The following is a 26,036-nucleotide window of genomic DNA, read 5'->3' as shown; positions in this document are numbered from 1 at the left end:
GAAAGAAACTTTACATTGAAATTATACAATATTTAACTAATTTTTTGACAATTTACATTTTAAAATTATTAGTAGACTGCTTGGTAGATAAAGTAATGGCATTATTACTTCACTGCAATAAAGTCTGCCGTTCAAAACCCAAACTAAATAGTTTTAACCCACAAACTTGTCTATTTGACAAAATTAAGACATGTTAATTTGAAACATAATTAGTAAGATCAAATGAAAGTAAAACTGTTTAAAATATTATATAATAATTTCATTTTATCACGGAGCAACTAGTTATATTCCAGATACTTCTGTTTGTACATTTCAGAAATTAGCTTGGATGACAACATAGTTTTTTGTTGTTGTTTTTTTTATTATTATTTAAAATACATCTATAAAACTAAAACAGGAAATCCTTAGCATCTTGCTTTAAAATGAGCATTGATAGAATTTGCTTTTATATGTAACGCCAATAGATTCAGTTATTCTGGCTGGTTTTTGTCGTTTGGTAACACTTTATTTTGAAGGCAGAATGTCTAATTTCCGGTTTTGCTCTAATTCTGTCTTGTAACATATTTTTTCAATCTTTTACAGCTGGTTCCCGCTTCCTGAAGCATAAATTACTTTTATTCTGGTTCAGTTTAATTTCAAATATTAGATTAACACAACCAATGTTTAAAAATCCAAAACAGAAATACGTTTCCTTGTCAAAATACACTGTAGGCATGGAAAAGATGTTTGTTTAGCCACAAGAAAACCACTAATCAGTGATGCTAAGTGTATAAAATGGCTTCAGTTTGCAAGAAAGCGTGGAAAAAGTCATGTGATCCAGATTTACCCTCTTCCACACTGATGGGCACATCAGGATTAGAAGAAAGGCTGATACTGTGGCTTCCTGTGGGGTCAACGCTATGACCTGAGGTGTCTACAGCTGGTCAGGTTAAAGTTCAACAACATCATGAGGTCAGCAGGCTACCTGAAAGTGCTAAACGACCTTATTTATTTCATTAATTTCATAAATGGATTGTTTCTTCTCTGATGACACGGGGATATTCCAAGATGACTGCAGGCTCCTTTTTGACCTGGCCGAGTATTTCCTGCCAGGTCTTTCAGGAAGAAAACATAACCAAAATAAATATTGGCAAACGTTGTTGCTGCTCTGTGAGTTGCATCAGAGTACACATCGATGAACCTAAGTGTTAAACAGTGGAGCAACACAGAAACATAAACAGGTTAATTATGATAAACAGCAGAAAACTCTGGTTTGGCTTTTCCCAAACTAACAATTAAGGAAACGTAGAGCAACACCAGAGTTGTTTGCTCTCTTGGTTGCTGATTATTCAGCTTCGTGTAACTTTAAAACTTTTACTCAGAAAAAATATCTATCAAATATTCAGGTTCTGCAATTTAATGTTCTGGAGTTCCTCAGGGCCCGACTCTCTGCTCTCTTTGATATCCGTTGCTTTGTGGATGACACAATAACATGTTTCAGTCTGATTTTTCTTATTCAGTTCAAGTCTTAATTGTGATTTTGATCCTGAATCTTTCAGTAGTTCACTGGTTGAGCGAGTTTACTTAGTGGAGTTCCTCAGGGCGGTAATCTCGGCTCACTGTTATATGTCAGTGTTTGGTATGTTCTACTCCTATCAGCTAAAGTCTTAATTATGATTTTGATTGTTAAACTTTCACTCAACACATGCAAAAAAGACGATACATTCAATAATTTCAAGAATTTAACAAATCTTTTGTCAAGTTAAACAAACAAAATAATGATACAATAACAAATGTTTCTCTAAACAGTTACAGCTATAAAAAATTGTTTTCTTTTCCGATGGTGATGGCTGGCAGAAACTGTGAAGTTACATAACAAAAATGTAGAACTTTATTAAAAATTGTTTATTACTGAGCAGTTAAACTTAAAAAATAAAATACCACATCAAATTCATTTTTGCAGTTTAAATTTAATAAATGTTGTCCCTCACAAATAGTTTAAATTTACCCATTTTTCCCTCTATTGCAAAAATGTTTCTACAGCACAGATAAAGTCTTAATTGTGATTCTGATCACTAATTTTTCACTCAACACATAGAAACATATATAAAAGATAAATTAAAAATCTGAAATGTTTTGACAGAAGTTGTAATTAAAGCTTATTAATGTAACAAAATAATGCAAACTATCATTTCTCTTAACAGTTATGGCAATTAAAAATTGTGTTTTATTTAAATATCTATTTTTCCTCTCCATTTTGAGATGACTGGGCAGAAACTGTGAAATAATTGTCCTTCCTGTTTGCAGTTTGTGTCAAAGTGACAACAAAAAGAACCGAAAATGACGTGGCGATTGTGTGTGGGCGTCACAGCGTAGCTGTGATGCCAACGCCTCGACGGCCCCACATGCTTCTCAGTTACTGAAACTGATCTTCAGAAACCCAGCAGATCTGCAGGATGTCCAGCCAGCCGAAGCCCCGCAGGACGAGGCGTTTTCTGCTGTGAAGCCACACCCAAACAGGAAGGAGTCACCGAGAATAGAGTGGCCCTCCACCCAACCAGCTTCCCTTTCACTGACACACACTTCCTCTAAGTCTGTTTGTTTGCTTCATGTAAAGTTCTGCTCATTTTTCACCCAAAACTACAAAAAATAAACAACCTGGACGCAACAATAGAGGAGATTTCAACTCCTTGCTGTTAAATTGTGACATTTGATCTTGTTTTTTTCCCCAAATTAAATTATTCTGCTCCCTCCCACACAGCTCTCACCTTTTCTACAGGCGGCCCATCAGAGCAGAATAAATTACCGAGCTTCAAAGAGGTAAAATCATCAGCATGTCAATGATCCGGGCTCACCGATATTCACATGTTGCTAAGAGACCAGATGAATGAGCATCACTGGGATTGTTTACTCTAACGAGTTTCTGCCTCATTTAAGCAGCCAATCAGAGGCGCAAGCAGCCAAACGAGAAGAAAGTCATCTGATGGAAAAATCCATCTTCAGGTGAACTTTGCGCCAGGTAAGAAGCTGAGTTTTATTCTCAGGAAATGTCTCAGATTAAACTCAGCACTGAAGTGAACTTTGGCTCCCTCTGCTGCTGCGGAAACGGAGCAGAAAGAACGCCATGTGTCCAGAATAAAATTAAATTAACAATTAACAAATCAAAATATCCAAAAAGGTTATTTTTTTTCTACTCAGCAATAAACTCAGCATAATCTATTTTAACTAAATAAATAATCAGATTTTGTTTTATAGGAACAGGATTGTTTTCTTTGCTAAATTGTTAAATCTCGGGCTGAACTGAAGAAAACTGGAAACTGTTCTCAAGAATAAAAACAAGATCTTGATGAGTCATCAGGTTTACCTTAGAGTACAAGTCAGTGGACAGATGTGGAGAGTAGAAGAAAACCAAAAAGCTTGGAAAAGTTTACTTTGTGTGTTTTGGATGCTACTATTTTACCTTTAAAACAAAAAAATATTGCTTTCTTCTGAAAAAACAGCCATCAAATGTTGATGTTCCGGAGTTCCTCAGGGCTCTAACCTCGGCTCACTGTTACAGTAGGTTCATTGCTTTGTGGAGGACAATAACATATTTCAGTCTAAACTAGTTTGATTTGCTTGATATTGATCTGCAGAAAGGAGTATTTTTTTATTTAAAAGTTGTAGTTTTGTGCTGATTAATTCTGGTGCCCTCAATCGGCCCCCCAGCCCCACATTGAACACCCTTACTTAACAAATGTGTGACCGAATTGTTAATTTCTCAACTTTGTATTAAGTTTCCAGGATCATTTTCAGATTTGCCTGAATCCTGTTTGTGACTAGCAGTTCAGTGGAAACATTACAAAAACAAAACAAAAATGAAGGAAATGATCTAATTTAGCAGCTCGTGCTGACACACGCTGGGATTTCCTCACCTCAGTGAAGCAGGATGACTTCCAGTTTCAACATGAAAACATTTCCCAATATCTTCTCCTCGATGTTCACCTCAGGTCAGAAATGAATCCTGTGTGAAGACATTAGTTCCTCCCTAAAGCAGAACTAGATCACAGTGCTGTTAATGTTGTACACAACTCAAAATGTGCATTTTAAGTTTAATAATTATCTAGAATACACTTTATATCTAATTTATGATCAATGTTTTGAAATGTAAAGTCATAAAAATCCATTTTCATGAAATACACATGCAATATTTCCACAAAAATTGCTTTTTGGTTGATAGGTTACAAGCTACAAGTTTTTTGAATTAACTTCCTTTAATAATCAAATGATTCATTAAAAAAAAAGTTACTTTTGTGGATATAAGCCATTTTTACTACTGAACTTAAGGCATTTATTTATATAAACATTCTTCGGGGTTCAGCCAATCAGCATTAAGGAAAATAAATTAGCTTCTTAGCATATTAGCTATTAGCATGTCATGTAGCATTGCGGTTACATATTTAGCTTCCCAAGCTGCATTTAAAAAAATATTTCAGGAATGAAACATGAAAAAAAACTGTAAATATTTTAATTTTTCACTTGTAAGTTCTAATAATTTTGACCTGCTAACACAGTACTGACATGAAGATTTTTATTTATAAATTCACTTTTTCCCTCTATGGAGCTAAAATAAATGTTTATCTTCAAACACCGACGTCTCACTGCTATTTTAATCAGATATTCTTTCCGAGGTGTTTAGAAATTAATATTTGGAATGCTTTTTATTTGATAAAGTAACAGATTGCTAAAAATAAAAAAGCCAAATAAGATTTCTTAGGCTCCTTTTTCCCTACATGTAATGCAGCCACCAGTGTTTTATTGCTACATAAGTGGCTCATTAATGCGTGTTTGTTTATGTAATCTGATTCAAACACAAATAAAGCAGTCGGAGTACGTAGGCAGGCAGAAATGGACCTTTTTTTTATTTTTCTCGGGTGATAAACAACAGTGGATTGTCCTGACCAGACCAAACCGGATTAAACCGGTCTAGGCCAGACTAAAATAAGCGAGACACAGTAGAACCAAAGTCCAACCACAGCTTACCAGATCGAACTGGCCGGAACCGGTCCAAGGCAGCTGAACTCCCAGAACAGCCAACAGAAAATCGATACTTTGTTTTACTCTATGTAACCATGGCAACAGCCAGCATGGTCCAGTCGGGTCTGGTCAGAAGTAACCTGGTCCGGTAATCTCTCCTCTTTCTTGCTTTCTTCCCTCCTTGGATTGAAGAAGTCAAGGGCACGTCTACTTAATCAGAAGAACAACGGAGAAGCTGATTGGTCCACAAACAGTAAAGCCCCGCCCATCATTTCTCTCTCCCCCTCCTATTGGTTGCCTATATCATTTGCAAGGATTAGGGCGGGCCTTTCTCCCATTGGTCACCACAGCCTGAGGCAGAAAAGGCTGGTTTCTCGTATATTTTCCTCCTATTGGTCCATTCAAATAACTCGCTAACTGTCAGTCACTCAGCAGCGGCCAATCAGGTTACAGTACCTGCAGAACTTTCTGGAATTATGTAGAAAAGAGAGAAAAGAAAAGAAAAAACGATGCACAGGGAGATCAGCCAATCATTTCAACTCATGGGAGGAGCTTCCAAATTTCTTTTTTTTTTCCTAGGTTTCATTTTTTCAATCTTTGTTTTTTGTCCGTGTGAGCCGTCCGTCAGTCTCCGTCCTTTTTTCCAAACGCAAAAATCAGTGCAATGCATCATGGAAACAATCGATCGCTAGGAGAGGGTGTATCACTACAACTTTGTGTGTGTGTGTGTGTGTGTGTGTGTGTGTGTGTGTTATGTTGGTATGGAAACATGCTGCGGGGTTAGCGCTCCAGCAGCGGGATGGTGCATCGTGTTAATTTGTTCTGTTCGCGTGTTTAGCTGGTGTCCATGGACTCCATGTTGGCGGAGCTGGAGTCTCTCTGGATGGAGTCAAAGATGGCCGCTAGCTCCTGATTGGACGAGATCTGGGACTGGAACTCTGACATCAGTGGCGACTTCTCGGCCTCTGGGATCGTCAGCAGCGCGACGACCGCTCGCATCGCCGACCGCTTCAGCTCGTCCTGCTTCTCAAACTCCTGTTTCACCGAGTTTGCCTTTACCTGCAGAGGGACGCCATTTTTATTCTGCTGGTAGGCGGCAGCTCATCTCATCCAACACAGCCCAATTCACTTTCTGTTTATGTCGCAGACATTTAAATTGACGTGGAAATTAATAATTTATCAATGTATAGTTAGCTAAAATTCTCCAATGTAAAAGTTCAACAAATAGTCATGAACAGTGTAATCCATTCCTGTTGAAAATATGTTTAATTATTTTACGTTTAAGTTGAATACAGTCCAAATCAGGGATGTTCAAAGTGTGGCACAGGGGCCATTTGTGGCTCTTGAAATTATTATTTGGACCTTAAGTGGTAAAAAATTTGGCCAACAAAACAGAAAACAACTGATGACCCCCCAAAATTTGGAAACTGTATGCAGTTATATACAGATTTCATAAAAATTTGTTTGTTGTTGAGAAAGTAAAAACAAACAACAACAAAAATCGGAGTAAACTAATTTTTGCATTTTTAATTTGATGAATTTAAATTTGCCAGACACCTCTGGTCCAAAACATCTCAACTGAATCAAATCCAAGAATCAATGTAGTATCGACTACAGACAGGATGGATGAAGTTCAATCTGAGAAGTACCCAGGTGTGTTAGTAGCTGTACCTTTGTAGTGCAGGTGGCTCTGAGCGGCTCCACCAGTCTGTCCAGTCTCTGCAGCACAGCACTGGGACAAAGTGACGACAGTCTAGCCAGCATCAGGAAGGTCAGCATCTATCAGAACCAACGAGAATTCAACCATCACTTACTGGAACCGACCACAAATAAGAAAAAACACAAACAGGATGAAAACCCATTACTCTGGTTAAATGATGAAGTATTTCCTTATTTTTTAAAACTGACACCAAAGTATAACTTCACAAGATGCTCAACATCCCAAAATTTTTATTTTGTATTTTTCGTGTTGGAGTTCTCATAAAATTACTAATTTATTCTCCTGACATTATTCTGTTAATATTGTGGCATTCTCGTATTATTTTGATTTTATTGTTGTAGGAGTTTATTCTTGTAAATTTTATGACTTTATTTTTATAATTAAACATAAAAAAAATCATAGCTTGGTCCTAATATTCCATCATAGAGTTGACCTGAATTCAATAAATAGAAGCTGTAAAACAAGATGGCCGCCCTAGGTGTGCTGACATCACTGTGAACTATGGAAACCCACGGGGAAAAAAATCCATATTTTTAAAAAATTAAACCTTCAAAAACCAAACCAAAGTACTGATTGGCCTGAGTAACAACTGAACCCAGACAGGTGTGGTTTCGGGTCGACAGACCCACCTTGATGTCATAGTGGTCCTTCAGCCCGTCCTCTACGTGGTTCAGGAAGGTGAAGATGTCCAGCCGGTCCAAGCAGCTGTCCAGCAGAGTGTACATGCACTCGAACGCAGCCTTCCTCAGGTCCAGCCCGTCGTCCACCGTGTGTTTGAAGGGACCCATCTCCACCTGCGCACAGCCAACAGTCGGTCAGCCACCTGGGCCTCGCCCACCTGCAGGTCTCCGCCCGGCGCCGGCTGTCCTCACCTCTCTGATCAGCTCCTTCCTCACTTTGGTCTCGTTGTAAAGATGCGGTAAAACTGAATCCAGCAGTTCTCGGATCAGGCTGGGTTTGTTGTGGGCAGCGGAGTTAAAGGTTACCAAGGCAACGCGGCGCACGTTCAGGTCCGGGTCTTCCAGCGTCTTCAGGAAATCACCTGGGAGAAAAAGCAACCAATGAGGGATAAGACTCTTAACCTACTGAAAATATTCAGTTCAACTTCTCAAGTAAAAACAGATGACCACTGAAATTAAAACGGTGCCAAAGTGTTTCAAGATGGCGGCTTGACCAGTTTCCATGGTTAAGATGCAACAAATCCCATAAAATAATGTATTTACTAGAAACACTATGGAACTTTCTTTCTTTAAAGTTCAAGTCTTAAATAATAATTCATGAGAAAAATGGCTTAAACATAAAGAAATGTTGAGTTTAGGGTTGCAACTAACGATTATTTTAGTAATCTATTATTCTGATTAATCGGATAAAAACTTTGGCACATACTGCAGATTTTACATGTAATCATTTAAGCTAAAAGATTAAAAATACATTAAATATGAAAAACAATTACATTCTTTAGTAAATAAGAAAATGAAAATGTATTGCAGTGTTGTTAGTGTTGACACTGTTAAAATTTGCTTTCAAAAGGAATAAAAATCCCACATATTTAGGATAAAAACAGAGGAATTACCTATGCAGTTCTTGAGCAGCGGGTCGATCGGCTGCGGCTGATCAGAGATGGTGAACTTTACGGCTGTTACCACGGAGCTCCTGGCGTACGATGAGCCTACAGACACAACCGGATGAATGTCTGACTCCAACACTACTGGTGTTGGTTACAGGGTGATTGTAGTTCTGCTGACCTGACAGCAGGTATCCCTTGAGACGGGGCAGCAGGGTTTCCGAGTCGATCAGCGTCAGTTTGCCCAGACATTCAGCCACGACGTTCCTGGTCCCCTCCTCCTGACACTCGCAGTGTTTGAGCAGCAGAGACCAAACCGACTCCACGTAGGGCTTCAGGCCCGACACGGACGCCGAACCTGGACACACACATGTTAAAACCAAACACACACACACACTACCACAGGCCTTTCTAACATCATAGAATACAGATTTGTAAAGCAGAAGTGGAGCCTCCTGCATAACCAACAAGAACGCAGCAAGTTATTTTAAGTCAACAACAAAACACTTGTCTTTTCCAGCAGCCATTGTACAGCAGTAAAACCTACTGAACAAATGTTCTGGAACTCAGTTTGGGTACTCTGGTGAGGTTGCTAAGTAACAAGGTTGTACTTGCGACTGAACAATCTAGAGAGAGGTCTTAATTTACTAATACGTCTAGTGATAAACCAGCATCAGATCTCTGGGATTTAAATGCGGTGAATCTGATTATATGATAAACCGGCCTGCCATACACACAGAGCGTGAGCGGACGCTGTTTCTTACTGATGATTTCTTTGAGGGAGTGCAGCAGCAGGTACTGCCTCTTGGAGGAGGAGATCTCCTGCAGGACAAAGGGCAGATACTCCGGAAGATTCCCCACCGCGATGCTGCCGAGCGCGTAGGACGCCGCAGACTTCACCTGAGACACAGCGAGCCCGGGTCAGAGGTCAACTCATTTCACACACTCAAATATTACAAGTATGGCTGGGCGATAAATATAATTTTAAGGAAATGTGAGCAGCCATCTTGTTTTACAGCTTCTGTTTATTATGGTCAGGCTAAAATTTTTTTAACAATAATAAAATCATAATATTGGAAAAATAAAGTAGAAACTTTAAAAGAACTCCAACATAAAAAATAAATCAGGTGTTTTTGCATTATTACCATTATGTAACTTGAAAATGGTCTCAAAATCATATTATCGTTTATCGTGATAAATTCTGGGGCTGTTAATCGTCCAGCTGTTAGCTTGTTAGCCTGTTCCAGCAGAAAACTGGTTGTGTTTACCTCTTCACTGGAGGAGGAGAACGCGTCCAGGATGACGGTTTTGAGTTCTGGTTGGCCGCTGAGGTCCACATGGTGTCCCACCTCGCCCAATGAGAGCAGAGCTAGCAACCTGATGGAGTCAGTGGAGCGACTGTTCTTCACATCCTGGGAATCCGAAAGACAGAAATCAGATTTCACAAGCAGAACGTGGAATGATCTAAACTTCCTCCATGAGGTTTTATTGTCTCACCTGGATGAACTGCCCCACCACAGCTGGCCCCTCATTGGGGCAGGCTCTGGTCAGAGCCGCCACGCATTTGGCGATGGAGCAGTACGCCTGTTTGTGAGGCAGGGCGGCGCTCTGACTGTACACTGGACCCGTCAGCATCCTCAGCAGGTCCATGTAACCCAAACCAGGGGTTTTAGTGGCGACCAGAGCCTGAGCAGAGTTAATAAACCTGTGATTATCACTAAGTTACAGTCAAAAGGTTCATTTGGTTCAGGATTTATCACTTAATTTTCATTATTCTGACTTACAGCCAACACAAATACTTTGGTCCCGTATCAGGTGAGAACGATACTTTGGTACCGTTCTCACCGGACGGCCAGGTGAGAGAAATGAGTGTGAACCTGGTAGAAGTCGAGCATGGCGGCGAGCGCTCCTCCCTGCAGCAGCGGCGACCGGACCAACGCGATGAGCTGCTGCAGGATGTTTCCGCCGGCCAGCTGGCCCAGTGAGGACGGGTGCGTCACAGCCAGCGTGGACAGGAAGCTCAGCGCCATCTGAGACACGTGCATGTCACTCTCCGAGATGAGAGGCGGCAGCTCGGCCAGGACGGCGTCCACCATGACGGGCGTCACCGCGGAGCTGCAGGGCAGAAACAAGCGGTGAGGTGGGCGGAGCTCACGGCGGTGGGCGGGGCGCGCAGGTGTGGCGGCTACCTGTAGTTTCTGAGCAGGATGTCCAGAGCAGCCAGCGTGCAGAGCTTCAGGGCCCGCTGGTTCTTCCTGAGGAAGGAGGCGAGGATGGGAACAGCGTCAGGAAGAACGGGTCGAAGGTCGATTTTCAACGGAGAGCCGGCGATCAGCGTCAGAGCTGCAAACAAAACGTCAACGTTACGCCTGGTGGTAACGCTGCACAGTCCGTACCACCAACAGAAATGCAGTAATTGGTTTCTGGATGTAAGTGAACAACAAAACTCTTGTCTGTTCCAGCAGCCACTGTGCAGCACATATGGGGGTAAAACCAGCTGACCAGATGTGTGGAACTCAGATTGGGTTGCTAGGTAACGAGCGAAACTCTGCTGGGTTGCTAGGTAACGGGTCACTGCTGTTGAAGGTAACTTAATCAGGAGGTTTTTGAAAATGCTCACTTTTCAGACACCAAAAAATATTAACTTGTTGCTAAAAAATAAAAGAGCTGCATATTTGTTTTTTAAGCTCTTGCTCTGTTTTTAGAAGCAGTTGAGACCCAAATGGAAGCACAAAAACGTGTAAAATGTGAATTTTAAAACACTGCTAGCTATAAGATTACCTATTTCCTCGATAATGTTGCAATTACCTTCATGAATAATAATCGTCATAATTTAGTTCAAAGATTATAATTCAGTAGAAAACTGTGTACTAATTAGGATTGAGCGTTTTTTGAATTATCACTGAAGTGTTTCTTTTAGCTCATGTGTGAATTAGCTGATGCCCTCTGACCTTTGACCGTCGTCAGCCGTGTGATCTCGTTCTTCAGACGCTCCAGAAAGATCAGCAGCGTTCCTGGAAGCTCACTGGGCAGACGGTCACCTGCACAACGAAACCAGGTAGGAGCAAAAAAATCAAACACTTGATGACATTGCGTTATGTCTTATTTTTCCTTTCTTTTTTCTAATGTCACATCATGTGATTGACAGGCGGCCGTTACCTAGGTTACAGATGATCTGCCCCATACAGGAAATGGCTCGCTCTTTGACCTCCTGGTCAATGTCGGCGGCTTTCAGGCGTTTGATTGTGCAGGTGAAGAGGTCGTTGATGTAGGGGGAGGGGTCAAAGCTGTCCGAGCCTTCTGATTGGTTGTCCAGAGGTCTGATCACCTGGAGACCAGAAACACGTCAATAAACACCATCTGAGCCACCGAATCCATTACCGTCGCTGGTTTGAATCCCACCTTGACGAGCTGCTGGGTGACTAGCAGAGCCTCTGAGGTGATCTTGTAAAAGGGGTCTCCCACGCAGGCCACCACGGGCGGCACGAGGGCGGGGACGTGGGCGTGGAAGGCGTGAGCGGGGTGCGTCACCATGATGACATGGAGGCAAGACAGAGCGTCGATCTTCAGGTTGGAGCTGCTGGATTTATCGTTCAGAGAGAAGATGATACCTGAGACATAAAAACCATCACAGGTTTAATACGCATTTTCTGCTGGAATGGACAGAAAACATGTTTGTTCTACTTTAGATCTGAATGTTTTTTATTATTTAGGTACATCCAGGTATTTCCTACAGATTTTTTTGAATTAGCTTTTTTTGGTCATATTTTAGTTTGTCCGATCAAACAAATTTACAGTTTTACTAAGCCAACCTGATTGATTTGGGGTGTTTTCACACCTGATCGTCCTGTAGACTTGGGACCAAAATTGCAACATCTGTTACATTTTCAGCTGCTGCTGTTTTCTTTCTCACTGGACTGAGTCCCTTTGAGCAACCTATTCCCCTCCTGGCCTGTGGGGGGCGCTGTACCAAGAACCACTGAAGGAAAATGCAAAAACCTCTGAAGACACTGAGCACAACTTCCTTCTTCACCAAACATAAACAAAAATGGAGCGGCGTCAGATTTTAGCAGTTGTAGAATTTCTTTTTTGTCCACCAGCCATTTCTCCTGCTAGTGCTAGTTAGCAAGTTTGTTTTGGTTGCATTTACCCAGAATGCCTGGTGTTGTAGTCCACTTCCTGCTTTTAGAAGAGTCTCCAATCCGCTTGGTGTTCATATATGCATTCCAGAGTTCTTTGCAGCCGAGCAGTGACCGAGGTTTTTAAGCGGACCAGAGTTTGCTGTTTTGGTCTGATTAGCATTCAGACCTCACCAAACGAATTGGACTTTCTATGCAAATGAACTCTAGAAAGAAAATTACCCTAAACCTCATCAATGACTCGTCCAGAAGAAGTTTATGGAGTCGCTTAGTCACAAAATTAGATTTACCAGCTAAGATATCATTTTAAATATGCAGTTTATTCTCAAAAACTCTATTCTGAAAAATCCTCCTGAGTGATCATGTTGCAAACGCTGATGGTAAATTTTGCTGCCATTGGTGGCAGAACCATTTATTAGGTGTGGGGAGTGAATACTTTTTAATTTCACTGTAAACCTACAGGGTTTCATTACCTGGTATTAGTACTGGGATGTGCTGCGTCAGCGCTCCTGGGAGGACGTTTACCAGTTCGGTCAACATGTTGAAGCAACACTGCCGGGTTTTCACACTTTTCTCCTTCAGCTGTTTGTGAAGAGCTTTGACGATCATGGGCACCTGCACAGGGCGAGCAACATTAACAGAGAGAGAGAGAGAGAGAGAGTGCTATTTCCTGTCACCTGCTTCAGGCTGTTCGGCGGCGCAGGATGCTGATGGTTTCCTGTCACCGTGGGAACGGGTGAGAAAAACCCAGCAGCATCACAAAGTGAGCAACAGTGCCCCCTGCAGCACAGAAACCACACTGCAGACATTGTGGTCCAGTTAAAACATAAAATCTAGACTTTTTTTACTAAGATTTTATTCTAAATTATGAAGAAATCAAAACTAAAGTGGATGTTGAATGTTTCAGTGTTATTTGCAGAGAGCTTTAAAACAAACAGAGGATTAGGGCCAGGCTAAGAAAACACATTTAAATTACAAGAATAAAGTCATGGCATTGCAAGAAAAAGTCATACGACAGTAATTTGGAATAATACGAGACAAAGTTGTCATAAAGTCATGATATCACCAGACTAAAGTTATAATAATAAAAGTCATACGACAAAAAAATTATTTTCATTAAAAAAATGAGTTAAAATGAAAAAGTACAATATCTTGTAATGTTATACTTTAGAAGATTTTACTTGGTTTTGATTTTACAAATAAGAAAATACTCCATCTTTTAACACATCAGCATCTAATTATTATTTTGTGTTTATTCTGCTAATATGTTGACTTTATACTCTTAAATAAAAAAGGAAATTTAAAAAATCTCTTTATTTTGACCCTATAGTTCTGTTGTAGATACACGGCCCAGTCCAGATAGATGATAAAATTTGAAACAAAGTTGAACCTGACGGCGCCATCTAGAGGGAAGAAACTGAATTCCCAGTTTAATTAGGAATCATCACTGAAGAGGAAATAATTATATGATGGATTACTGTCCCTCTCAAAGGCATCCTGACCTTTTACACATTTTCTCATGTTAAAACAACAAACTTCAAAGCGTTTTATTGAGATTTCATGCACCAGTCCACGAAGTCGAGCATATTGAGTCGCCTGCCTTGTTTTTCCCACCTGACTCTGCAGCATCGTTAGCGGCGTCTCGCCCTGCTCCATGGCGTCCGGGTCGGCCAGCCAGCTCTGAGCCGGCCTGGTCTGTTTCAGCAGCGACAGGTAGGCATGGAAAACGTCCGCCTTCACGTTCTCCTCCCTCTCCTGAACACACAGGAAGCAGACGGCCGTCACCACCGGGAACCGAATATCACCGGACCCGACACGCGCCACCGCTACGCATCGAGTCCGGAGAGAGATCCAATAACGCAAAGGATCTGGAAACTAACCAACTTGCTCTACGGTTGCCTAGCAACAACCTGCTGGGTAACAAGCAGTTTCAAGTCCCCTCCCCACTTATGTTACCTAGCAACGAGTAACTTCCGCAGCAGAGAAAGTTTTACTGCTATTCTTTGTAACTGCTTAAAAATAAAAAACGATGTGAAGAAAAAACTGGATAAAACAGGAAGTAACGCCATTTCAGGTATTTAAAATAAAATAACTAATCAATTATCAATATCAAAACGCTGATATCATGACAAGTTGTTCAGCTCAGGGCTAAAAACATAAAACTGTAACGGACCGAATGTTCGGTTCTGTGTAGTAAATGTATTTACCACAAAGTACTTTTGATCTAGGCTCTAATGCAAAATCTTAGGACACTGTAAATAAGACAAAACTCACAGATAACCTTTCAGCAAGATTAGGAAATTGATTTAAGTCAATAATTCCTTAATATTAGCTTAATCAAATACGATAGAATATTTCATAAAGTATTTAAACTATGTCTCCAACAGGGGCAATTATGTAAAGTTAAATTAACTGTCCAATATAAAAGAGAAATCTGCTTAGTTCTATCTTTCATCTTGACAAAAAAGTTTATAAATTTATTTTATGGAGAATATATATTTTACCCTCAAAACATTAGCAATTTTCTCAGCTTTAATTTTACAGAAATCTGATAAGAAATAAGGACATTATAATGGTTTTTGTAACAGGTTCCAGCTCGTCCTGCGTTAGAAGAGGCTGGTTTTGTGAACATGACTCTGTGTAGTAATGGCGTCTGCAGGCCTGCGTTGCTAGCGCTAGTGGCTAATAGCTGCTGTCCTGTCCAGTGATAAATGTTCATGTCAGAAAGGTTCAGCGGCAGTAACGGGATGTTTGAAGTTACCTTGAAGCGGCAGACGAGTGCAGGCGAAACGGAGCGGTAAAACTCCGGCAGCATCTCGTGGCGCGTTGAAACGACGGCGTCCAGACATTTGGCCGCCGCCCTGCGGACCTTCCAGCTCATGTCGTCGTCGTCGCTGTATTCATCATCACTACCTGGACAGGCATGAGGAAAAACAAGCTCAACTAAAGCCCAAAGCTGGGCGAAAATTTTATTTTATTGATTGATCAAATTTTTGGTTTTTGCAGATTTAACTTTCTGAAAATCTGGATTTGTTTTTTCTCACCACTGCATTTGTTGGGTTTCGATAGATGAGCTACGGAAACCCAAGGAACGCATTGATGGAAAAGAAAATCCAGATTTTCTCAAAAATTCTCCTGGCATGGCCTGGAAAAATCTCAAATTTTAAAATTAATCTAAAAAATTTAAAAGAAAATATTTTTACTTTTGAAACTTTGAGATCAATCTAGAAAATTTATGAGATTTTTTTAAGAACATTTTTGATTTTTCAACAAACTCAGAAATGTCCAAGTTTTTTTCTAGAAAATGTCTGTTTTTCTAGCAAATTTTTGACTTTTCAAGTACAGCAATTTCCCAAGTTTTTTCTGGAAATTTTCTGAAATTAATCTAAAAATTTTGGCAGAAATTTGCACCCTTTACTCTTTATTTTTATTGAAAATTCCTCTAATATGCTCCCGCAGCCGTATAACTCACAGGCTGGTATAAAAGCCTCTTTTTGAAAATATTTTCTATCATTTGTAATTTGTGTTTTAGAAAAGAAATCAGATTGTATTTTAAGACGTATCGTCCAGTTCAACTGAAACCGCTCCAGTTTCTCCAGGTTGGTTCCAACATGGTGGCGGCGATGAAAACATTTGTTACCCTGGTAGTCTTCATCGTTCTGCTCAGCGTCCATGGCGTTATCGTCCTCGTCTTCATCGTCAAAGTTGTAGTTGGGGTCGTAGGTCAAGTAGCGGAGGCAGATGGAGATGATGGTTGGAACGTGGGGATAAACTTCTTTGGGACACCTGCAGAGAGACGAGTTAAGCCAACAGAAGAAGAAGAAGAGCTGCCGCACCGCGTCGCGCTCTACCTCCTGACGAAGGACTCGAAGGCCTGAATGCAGTACTCTCTCAGCTCGTCGTCGTCGACGTTGCAGAACTTCACCACCAGAGGGATGATCTTCTCCAGGTACTCCCCTGAACAGACAGGTCAAAGGTCAGCTCTGCGTCCGGTCAGAACGGTCGGACTCTCCGGGCTGCGTCTCACCGATGCGGTGTCCCGCCTGCCGGCTGATGGCAGCCGTGCACTGGATATAGGTGCGCGTGGTGGACATGTTGTCGTTCCGGCCCAGCTCCGTCAGCAGATGCTCGATCAGGTCGATGAAGACCAGGTTCCCGCACGACATCACCAGGTGGCCCAGAGCCATGATGGTCCTCTGGAAACAGGAAGAAAACACGGTCAAGAGGGATTCATGGCAGCGGATTTAACGTGAGGTTCCTGAATGCACCTTTCTGACTGCCAGCCGGGGAGAAGTGAGCTGAGGCAGCAAGCAGCTGAGGATGGAGGGATGGAAATTCACCAGCAGGCCGCCTTGTCTGGAAAACCAACAAGTTTGATCACCTAAAGCAACATCAGGCGCACATTTCTGCCATTCACTTTGATTATTACGGCGCACAGCCAATCAACACACAGGAAATTAGACAAATAAAAACATATTTTTAACACAAAAATGTGGACATGGTGAAAAGGATGTTGATGTTCTGTAATATGAGCATAATGCACATTAATCTCACAGTAAATTCAAACATTTTTAAGGTAAGTTTTCAAACATACAAATGAACTAAAAAAAAGACAGTTTTTAATTCACTAATTTACAGAAGTACATCAGCCATCAAGTCACTTTTATCTTTAAAAGATTTTTTTTATTGATCTGGTGAAATTATCTCATTTTAAATTGAAAGCTGAAATGTTTTTAATTTTAACTTTACTGAAATAAATTAGCTTGTTTTTATACTCTTTATTTTTGTATTTTTCTGAACCGTCTTATTGCTCAAATATACAAATAAACTTGATTGTTTGTTTATTTGATTGATTTTGATGACATCATCAAGAACCTTCGCAGTGGATTCTGGTTCCTTTACATTCCTGCGGCTCTGAGCTGCATCCAGGTGTTTCCTTACCTGCACAACATGTCCGCCATGATGTCCAGCGCCTCCAGCTGCACCGACACGTCTTCCTGTTTGGCGATGGCGCTCGTCAGGCGGCCCGTTATCTTTTTACAAACACTGGCAGCTAAAGCAGAGCCTGGAACACGGACAAGGTAAACAAGACTCGTATTAAAGTAGATTATATCATTTTATTGGCAAAAGACAGAAAATGAAGATTATTATTATTATTAGGAATAGTTTTAGTGTCATGTTTACCGCTGGAGGCCGGCGGTAACTCTCCGATCACGGTTTTGAGGCCGATGGAGGAAATGTCTCGCAGCTGTTCTTTGTCTGACAGCATGTTTGTGCACAGAGTGTCCACGATCGTCTCCACCTGATACTCCTTCACTTTGCTGACCAGCGGCCCCAGGCTGGCGAATCAAACGCACCCACAGTTACCCACAGCAATTAAAAAACAAACAGATGGTTTTTTTGGGGGGTTTTTTACCATTTGACAGCCAGGTTCTGAACTTCTCCGTTTTTGTCTTCCAACAGTTTCAAGATCATTCTCACCACCTGTCATTAATCACAATTAATCGATCGATTAGTCCAGAAACTAAAGCGTTCACAGAGGATTTCATCCGTACGAACTGACCTTCCTCTCGCTGTCGTCGTCAAGTTTGATCGAGTCTTTCTGAAGTTCTGTCATCAGGTCGTTTGTGGCCATAAACCTAAAAACAAAAACAAGTTCAATTGTTTATCCCAAGGGTTCAAAGGTCAAAGATTCTAATTTTTTACACAAAATCTAAAAATAAAGTAAGATAAATGGAGTCAAAAAGCTAAAACCTGTTACAGGCTGCTGATTCGGGTGTTAGGATGGCCTAGTCAAAGTCCAAACACACATCTGAGGCCAGAATTAATGTTTACAGCTGTTTGCCATCCAATCTGACTAAACTTGAGCTGCTTTATAAAGAACGAGCAACAATTTCACTGACAATAAAACAGTTAAAAATGTGCACATTCGGAGATTTTTTATTTAACCTCTGAAACTTTTACATGCAATTTTAGAAATATATTAAAAGGTACAAATAAATAAACTCCTCTTTTAAATAAGAAAATAAACATTTTATTTGCTTAATTCCTTTAGTGAATTTGAACTGGATGAAGCTAAAACTGCCACTTAAGGAGTTTTGGATAAATATACTGCTCAAAAAAATAAAGGGAACATTTCACTTTAATTTTGTGTGTGGCTCCAAATCCAGGCCTCCATTGGTTAATAAATTTGATTTCCATTGATGATTTTTGTGTGATTTTGTTGTCGGCACATTCAACTTTGTACAGAACAAAGTATTCAATGAGAATATTTCATTCATTCAGATCTAGGATGTGTTATTTGAGTGTTCCCTTTATTTTTTTGAGCAGTGTATATAAATTTTACTGCTTTGAATAAGTTATTTTATAAGCAAATTGGGTTTTTGGAGTCTGAATACAGTAGTTAGTTGATTGATTAATCAATCATTATTATAGTCATACACTAGATGTTCAAACATGTTACAAAGGATTTTCAGATGGACCTTCAGCAAAAACAAAAGCATGCCACACTTTTCAGATCTTCTCTTATTTTCAGTTTTGCTCTACTTTGTGTTGATCCATCACTCTTCCAAGCTTTTTATTTCTTATTTATCTTGGTAAAGAATTAAATGAATGAGATTAAGTTTCTGTTTTCTGCACCAACGTTTTGAACGCTGAGAGGAAAACCTGATCAGGGCAGCTGGAGATTCAGAACTCAAATTATTTTTGTTTTTAGCTCCAGGAATGAACTCGGTGGCATCGGGAAAACAATCAGTCTTTATGCAGAAACCTTAAGAAAAACATAAAATACCAACAAAAATGATGACAGATCTCCTCTGTTTGCTTCAAATCCAGATCAAAGAAATCTAAAGTTGTTTTTTTATTAACTTCTTCATTGGAGCCTCCTTCCTTTTTTTTTTTTTTGCCATTAATCCAAATCCTTTAATGCTAAATGAGATCTGCTGACAGCAAGTCCAATCCAATAATCACGCTTCCCTCTGCGCCACATCCTGCATGCATAGCGACTCATTTGCATATGTTTGACAGCGACGCAGCAAAGCTTTAAGAAGATCATTTGTGAAGACTCCAGCAGCGACACTCCACCTAAAAAAAGACATTTCCTCTCCTGCTGAGCATCCGTTGATTTGGTATTAAAGCGCTCCGATAAGAACGACTCCTCAGCTCCGCTCAGCCGAGGTCACGAGCAATTTCCACAGCGAGCGCGGCCGAGGCGCATTTCTTCACAGATTTATGGGACAGAAGCGGCTGCTGTCGAAGCGATGGAGCCGATAACGTCGCCTTGGAGCTTCTCACCAAACAGGCGGCTTTGCTCCCAGAGTTTGATGAGATTTTAGGAGTTTCACTGCTGCAACTGCGTCTGTTTAATGTTTCAGCTGAAACATCAAGCAAATGAACCACAACAAAGTCAAATAATTACCAACAAACTTATCTTATATCACACAAAACAACTTTTTGTCCAATTATAAGAAATTTATTCTATAGACCAGGGGTCCCCAAACTACGGCCCGCGGGCCGGATCCGGCCCGCCACGTCGTTTGGTCCGGCCCCCTGAACAATGCCGGATCCGGCCCGCCTCCTCATACCAGAGAGCATTCAGTGTTTTTTTTTTTTTTCATATATTGTATTTTCCGGTTTATATGTGGATTTTTCTTCAACCACCAGGGGGACTCTTGAGCAGATGTGAAACTAACTTTCCCTCAATGGAATATATACTAGTCGGTCCCAGTCACCGTTTCACTCACGGTTTTTTCCATTTGCATTCTGGGTAAAAATCTATCTAAAAGCGCGAATATGTCATCGCACCCCCCATTCCCTATATAGACTATCGCAATTCCTAGTCCTGGGAATTCTGAACTGTTTCTAAGTTGATACTTAATAAACAACTTTAATCTGCTGAAGTCTTTGTAAAACTATATTTAGAATAATTCTTTGTTTTATTTATTTTAAAAAGCCATTTATTTAAGAAACCCTGAAGAAAAGAACCACAGTGTAACAACATAGTCAATATTTAGAAACAACTTATTTTCTAACACACAAAAACTTTTTGTCCAAACGCAGGAAATAATTATTCTGCAGAAAATCACAATTCTTACTGCTAGGAATTCACAATTGATTCAAAATGTTTAAAAATCGACTTTGGTTTGCTTAATGTCTTGTAAAATTATATTTAGAATAATTCTTAGATTTTTTTATTTAACAAAAAGTCATGCAACTGAGCTAACTTCAAACTAATAATTTAAGTTACATAAATTTCTGCAAACATATTTTTGTTAAAATATAACCTGATGGAATTTAATCCAGTATGAAACAATATAGAATTGTATTAAAAATATTCTATTTACATGTCTTCTTATTGTCAATCACATGATTAACAATTACATTTTAAACTGTTTAAATAGAAAAATTGGTTTCTGAATTGAATCGTGATCCTAAAAAGGTAAACAGAAAATACATTTTCACACCTGTTGACTTGTTTTAACAGCATAAAAATTACATTTAAATTATTTTATTTATTTTGATATTTGAGGAGACCCCAACAGCCCAACAAGTCAATAATAATAAATGACAGACTAAAGCTACCCTAACATCTTTATTTTCTGTGAAAAAGTGTATGATCGGTGATCGCCGATCTGTTGTTGCCGATCACCTGTGTCTCCCTTCGCAGCCTATCTCCTCTTTCCTTCACACTGCGCAAGCGCGCGGCAACAAGTCCTGTCGTGTGGAACTTTAACGCTCCGAATGAACGGGGACGTTTGCGTGTTGCGGCGAAAAATATGACATTTAAAAAACGAGTTTGTTTTTTTAAACGGAGTTTGGCTACATTGAAGCTCAAAGCAACGATCCGGAGCGATCAGAAAGCAGGTAAAGCAGCGCAAAACATTCACCCGGATCAGCATGACGGTCAGAAAGCTAAACAAATAACCTGAAAAATAATTTAAGTCAACGATCTGGCGGTCCAACAGCCGGTTCTGCTCCCGCTGTTGAACCGTCGCTACGCGCTGCTGGTGGTCATATTTTACCTGCAGTGAACTCTCACACCGAACGTCTGCTTAAAGCTGCAGCAGGTAACAAATAAAAACATATTTTGCATATGTATTAAAAGAGTTTCAGAAAAAAATTTTTCTCTGAAAAAAAATCGATCTCCTCTGCCTCCTCCTGGGATTCTGCAGAATTACTCTGCTCAGTCAGAAAGATCAGAGCCAGAACAAAACAATGTCATGCTCTCAGGAGGTTTTGATTTAGTAACTCAGGATTGTTTATTTTGATGCAACCTGCATTTGACTTTAAATGAATGTTTCCTTTTTTACTTGACACTATTTCATATAGGCAGTGCTGAGAGATTTATTTGACTCATGTATAATTTAGGCTGTTAAGAACCTCACTGTTAAATATTGTTTTACTGATTGCAAGTTTTTCAGTTGTATTTTGACTGAATGGCTGCTATATTGTGCCTGCAAGTATTTTGCATGTTTTATATCTAAATTATGTGAATTTATTGATAGACCTTTTTTTTTATTTTGCCAGATCACTTAGTATTATTTATACCTAAAGCAAAAAATTAACAGTCAATCCAGGTGATCGGTAGAGATCGATGATCGGCAGAGATCGGCCTCATGGATGATCGGTATCGGCAGCAAAAAACCTGATCGGAGCATCCCTAATATAAACCCATCATAAATATCAAACAACAAGGACTGCACAAAAATCAGAAAAATGTGTTATGATATTATTACTGAAAACTGAACACTTGTGTATTTTGTACCATTCCATGACATCTCATCCACTTTGAGTTTTAGAATCTTAGCCACTAAAAATCTACATGTTAAACCTGTCTGTCACGAGAGGGGTCCTCGGCGCTTGCCGCAACAAGATCAATTGAAAACACATGCTATACATTTATCAATATAGGCATACTGCATATCCACGGATCGGGAAAAAGCTCTTCTAAATGACAGAAACAATATTTTCTACCTCAATAACACCCAGCTTGAATACTAACCAGCTTGATAAAACAATAACGTAATTAGATGCTAACGAGGCATACCCGGTAAAAAAACGCAACAGTGAAAGAGCTAGGTGGCCCGATCCTCACAAACTATCGATCAGAGTAAAGCCGAAGCTCTGCCGTTTCCAACAATACCAGAATCACCACGCTACGTGCAAAACTCACTGAACCAGCAGCTAAAGAAGAAAAAAAGAAATAGCTAATTTCACGAAGCGAAAAGCATAAATTCAGTCCTACCTTTGCTGTTTCGTGGTCATAATCCTTATTAGACTAAATACTTCCACTTGGTTCGATAATCCATTTTCCCTAAGTCCATCTCATATTGTTTTCGGCTCCGCCCAGGTCTCCTAGCTACCATAAACAAAATCTAGAGGCGAACATCGTCAATCTACACCGCATGCGTTTTCCGCCCTGTAATTGGTGAATGGCTTTAGGTTCCGTATTAATATCAACGCCCTCGGATTCTATTGGCTCTGACGGTTCGAAAGACATGTCAATCATCAAAATTGGCCAATGGGTTCCCGAGAAACTGCCCAGCGTAATTTTGAACGTCTGAATGGAGAACTGCTTGATTTTACGCGCAGAGTGCATTGTTATTGTAATGTAATTGTGAGAAATATTAGTTTTTTCCTGTGATCATATCATTTTGACAAATTAGTTTTCATTGCTATTTGCATTTTCATTGTTATATAATTATATTTGAAATGTTATTGTGAGTTAATCTGTTCCATTTTCAGCCTATTACAATTTGTCTATTTTTTCTTTTTATGAATGAATGCAATGTGGATTTTTAAAAGGAACCTCCAAAAACAATTAGATGTAATTACTTATCTCTGATAAATAATTTATTTTATGATAAGAATAAATGATTGAAACAGAACCTACAGGAAAAAAACTGAGAAAGTTCAAATGGCACAAATTGTGCCAAAATGGCTAATTTGGAAGGTCCGCCTAGATTTTTATCAAGTAGTACCTCTCTAAAACTCATATGATTAACTTTTTTTTCCATGAAACTTGGCACAGTAAAAGGTCGGATTGTGTACTGTTGTTTACTACAGGTTTTGGATTTCATCTGCATGCTTTAAAAGGAATCTTAATATATTGAACTGTTTTTTTTTAGGCGGAAATAGATATTTTTTCCTGATTTCTGCTGTGTATCATATTAATTTACTTTCCTCTTTCCTCAGTAACAGGCAGGGTGGTTTTTAGAGCTGTAACATATTTTCTAGGGTCTTACCTTTGTTTTGATACCAAAACAATTAAAATAAACTCTGTAGTTCTTGAGATACATTCAATCCATTTTGGGCATGTTATTTTCAGCCATATTTCTCAAAAACAGCCCATGAGTTGTCCGTCCTGGTCAAATGTATGCAGCGTCTGATTTTCTGAACTTTAAATCCCATATCCATTCAGATGTTGCATCCCTGTATTGATCTGCAATTTCAATACGCCAACTATGATACGTCGTGCAGCTCTATCCAACTAAATATTCTCTACCAGCATGCTCTGATTAGCATGTGATAACAACTGCGATTCAGTATCCAACAGAGCAATGAATCTCCAGTAACAGTCAGTCTTGGAACAAACCTGAATAGGCCTCTGACTGAAGAATGTTGCTATATAACAGCCTAGTAACGGTTATGATAACATCTAATTGACGATATTCTACATTAGCATGTCAAAAGCAACGCTAAACCAAGACCTTTGCTTTAGCCGCTCCTGTTTAAATCTCTGTCTGGTTGTATAGTTAGAAAGATGTTAGAGTAGGGGATAAGATCCTTTACGATCAATGGAAGGGATGGTTGGGACTTCCCACTTTTCTCACACAGCTCTACCAAGTTTAAAATCCTTGTTTTGTGTCATAAACTCCAGACTATAAACTTCTCTCCTTCTCTATACAGCACCTGAGAAGTTGCCAGGAAGCTACCAACTACCCATAATGCATCCCTGTGTGATGATGTCTTCAGGGATTCCCTGTGAGCTAGTCAGGTAAGTGTTCAGAGGAGTAAGTGTGACAGAAGTGTCAGAAAATGAGTTGGAATACCCCAGATGTCAGGTCCCTGAGCAACACTGGATACTAAATACAATATGGCCACCTCCTGTATGTGACACAGTGACTACTGCAGAAACAAATATCTTATCTGAACCCTAGTGGACCTCTCTCTCATTAAATCCGTCATCCATAGACAAAACTGTTCCACCTCTGTCAGAAAACAAGCTGGACAGCGTCTGAATGCCCCAAACCAACACAAGCCATGTTTACTGTGTTGCTAATGGTAGTTAGCATCGCTTCTGATCACAACTTCACGGTTAAATCCAACCGGCTTCGGGTCGGAACACGGTTTCGTTGGAGGTGACGTCATCCCCGGACCTGAGTTCGGGGTTCAGACCCAGCTGTAGTGCAGCAGAACCTCACAGTTCTGCTGCATGACTGAAGTTGCTGGCAACCATCTAGCAGGCGGGCTAGCTGCTAACCAACGGCCGTTAACCCGCAGTTCAGCTGACTGTTAACCAGCATCTGCAGCTGGTTAAAACCTTAACGACCCGATCGTTACCCTGATAACCAGCAGCTGGCAGCAAAACACCGGCTGTCACATCAAATCTAACCCGAGGATCAGGCCTAACTACCAGGCTAACGGGTGACGATGATCAGACAGGTGGAAGCTAGCAGCTAGCACATTAGCCTCGGGCCTTACTAAGGCTGCACTGCGTTTAACCAACAACAGCAGCGGGTTTAACAGGAACCTAGAACCGACCCATAAGGCGGAACCACTTGTGCCGATTTTACCTGAAATCTTTGTCGCTGGATGTCATTTTCTCCAGCAGGTTGGAGATGTGGTACGAGGCGCTCGCCATGTCGGTGCTGTTAGCTGTTAGCCTCCCGCTAGCACACTGCGCTCAGTGAGAGTTCCTGCGAGCCCCGCTGCGTGTCTCTGCGTGTTTCTGCGTGTGCGTGATATTTTTTAGGACTAAAAGGGTGTGTTGTTGCTGCTGAAGCCACCGTCCTCTCCGTCTACAGCGACTGTCGCATCCCGGGGCGCGGAGTTTGTTTGAATGGAGCAGCCGTTTCTCTCTGCAGAGGGGCGGAGTGATCAGGGATGGACGCAGCGGGGTCGAAGGTCACGGCTCCCACATTTTGTTGCTGTTGAAAACAGTGCTGTATTTGCCGGAGGCAGGATTGACGATGGTTTTCTTACCTGGTTTTTCTATTTTTAGCAAAAATATAATTAATCGGACTGTTTTAACCTTATTACTAATATTAGAGACAGAGCTAAGGACTTGGAATCGAGTCAAACTCAATTCGCAAGTTTATTGAGTTTAAACTTGAGTGAATAAATCAAAAGACTTGGACTTTCACACCCGGTGGTGGCTTTTGATGTGGACAATAATAGTGCCAGTTGCTCAGAGTGGCATTAGAGAAAGTGAAGCATAAAGTATGGCGTTATATTCCTGTCAAAAATCCAAGGAGCGTGTTTCTAAATTACAACCACCATTTATTAGTTGAGATGGTGCATAGCTATTTGCTTTTTTGATTAATGTAAGCACTGTAGTTATTTCTTAATAAGTTCCCAGTTGTTTTGGCTGGAATGTGAAATCATACACAAACCCTAG

At 40.3% G+C, this 26,036-nt stretch overlaps 1 protein-coding gene across 1 annotated transcript; it reads right to left on the bottom strand.

Annotated features, from left to right (window-relative positions):
* Positions 1–4,849: 4,849 nt before the first annotated feature.
* cand1 (cullin-associated and neddylation-dissociated 1) lies at positions 4,850–25,533 on the bottom strand. The gene is made up of 26 exons (XM_014986179.2): positions 25,213–25,533; positions 17,982–18,057; positions 17,835–17,902; positions 17,603–17,757; positions 17,360–17,483; positions 16,687–16,774; positions 16,446–16,614; positions 16,270–16,375; positions 16,059–16,204; positions 15,180–15,331; positions 14,033–14,173; positions 12,892–13,033; positions 11,682–11,890; positions 11,439–11,607; positions 11,231–11,320; positions 10,469–10,622; positions 10,157–10,394; positions 9,777–9,965; positions 9,548–9,691; positions 9,044–9,179; positions 8,461–8,637; positions 8,289–8,384; positions 7,588–7,757; positions 7,345–7,509; positions 6,667–6,774; positions 4,850–6,054 (listed from the first exon to the last, which is right to left on the bottom strand). The coding sequence occupies exons 1-26, from the start codon at positions 25,278–25,280 to the stop codon at positions 5,830–5,832; spliced, it is 3,705 nt and encodes a 1,234-aa protein (XP_014841665.2). The 5' UTR covers positions 25,281–25,533; the 3' UTR covers positions 4,850–5,829.
* Positions 25,534–26,036: the final 503 nt, after the last annotated feature.

This window comes from Poecilia mexicana, unplaced genomic scaffold (genome assembly GCF_051168715.1).
Source record: "Poecilia mexicana isolate PSO_F unplaced genomic scaffold, ASM5116871v1 scaffold_23, whole genome shotgun sequence".
Taxonomy (NCBI): Eukaryota; Metazoa; Chordata; class Actinopteri; order Cyprinodontiformes; family Poeciliidae; genus Poecilia; species Poecilia mexicana.
Note: the sequence above shows the minus strand (reverse complement) of the source record. Positions and strands in the feature narration are given on the sequence as shown.

Excerpts from the sequence above, each read along its gene's own strand:
- cand1 (XM_014986179.2), bottom strand. The coding sequence starts at position 25,280 with ATGGCGAGCGCCTCGTACCACATCTCCAACCTGCTGGAGAAAATGACA. Across the intron at positions 16,376-16,445 it reads GCAGGCGGGACACCGCATCG|GGGAGTACCTGGAGAAGATC; the intron begins GTGAGACGCAGC and ends CTGTCTGTTCAG. Across the intron at positions 10,623-11,230 it reads ACGGCTGACGACGGTCAAAG|CTCTGACGCTGATCGCCGGC; the intron begins GTCAGAGGGCAT and ends TTTTGTTTGCAG.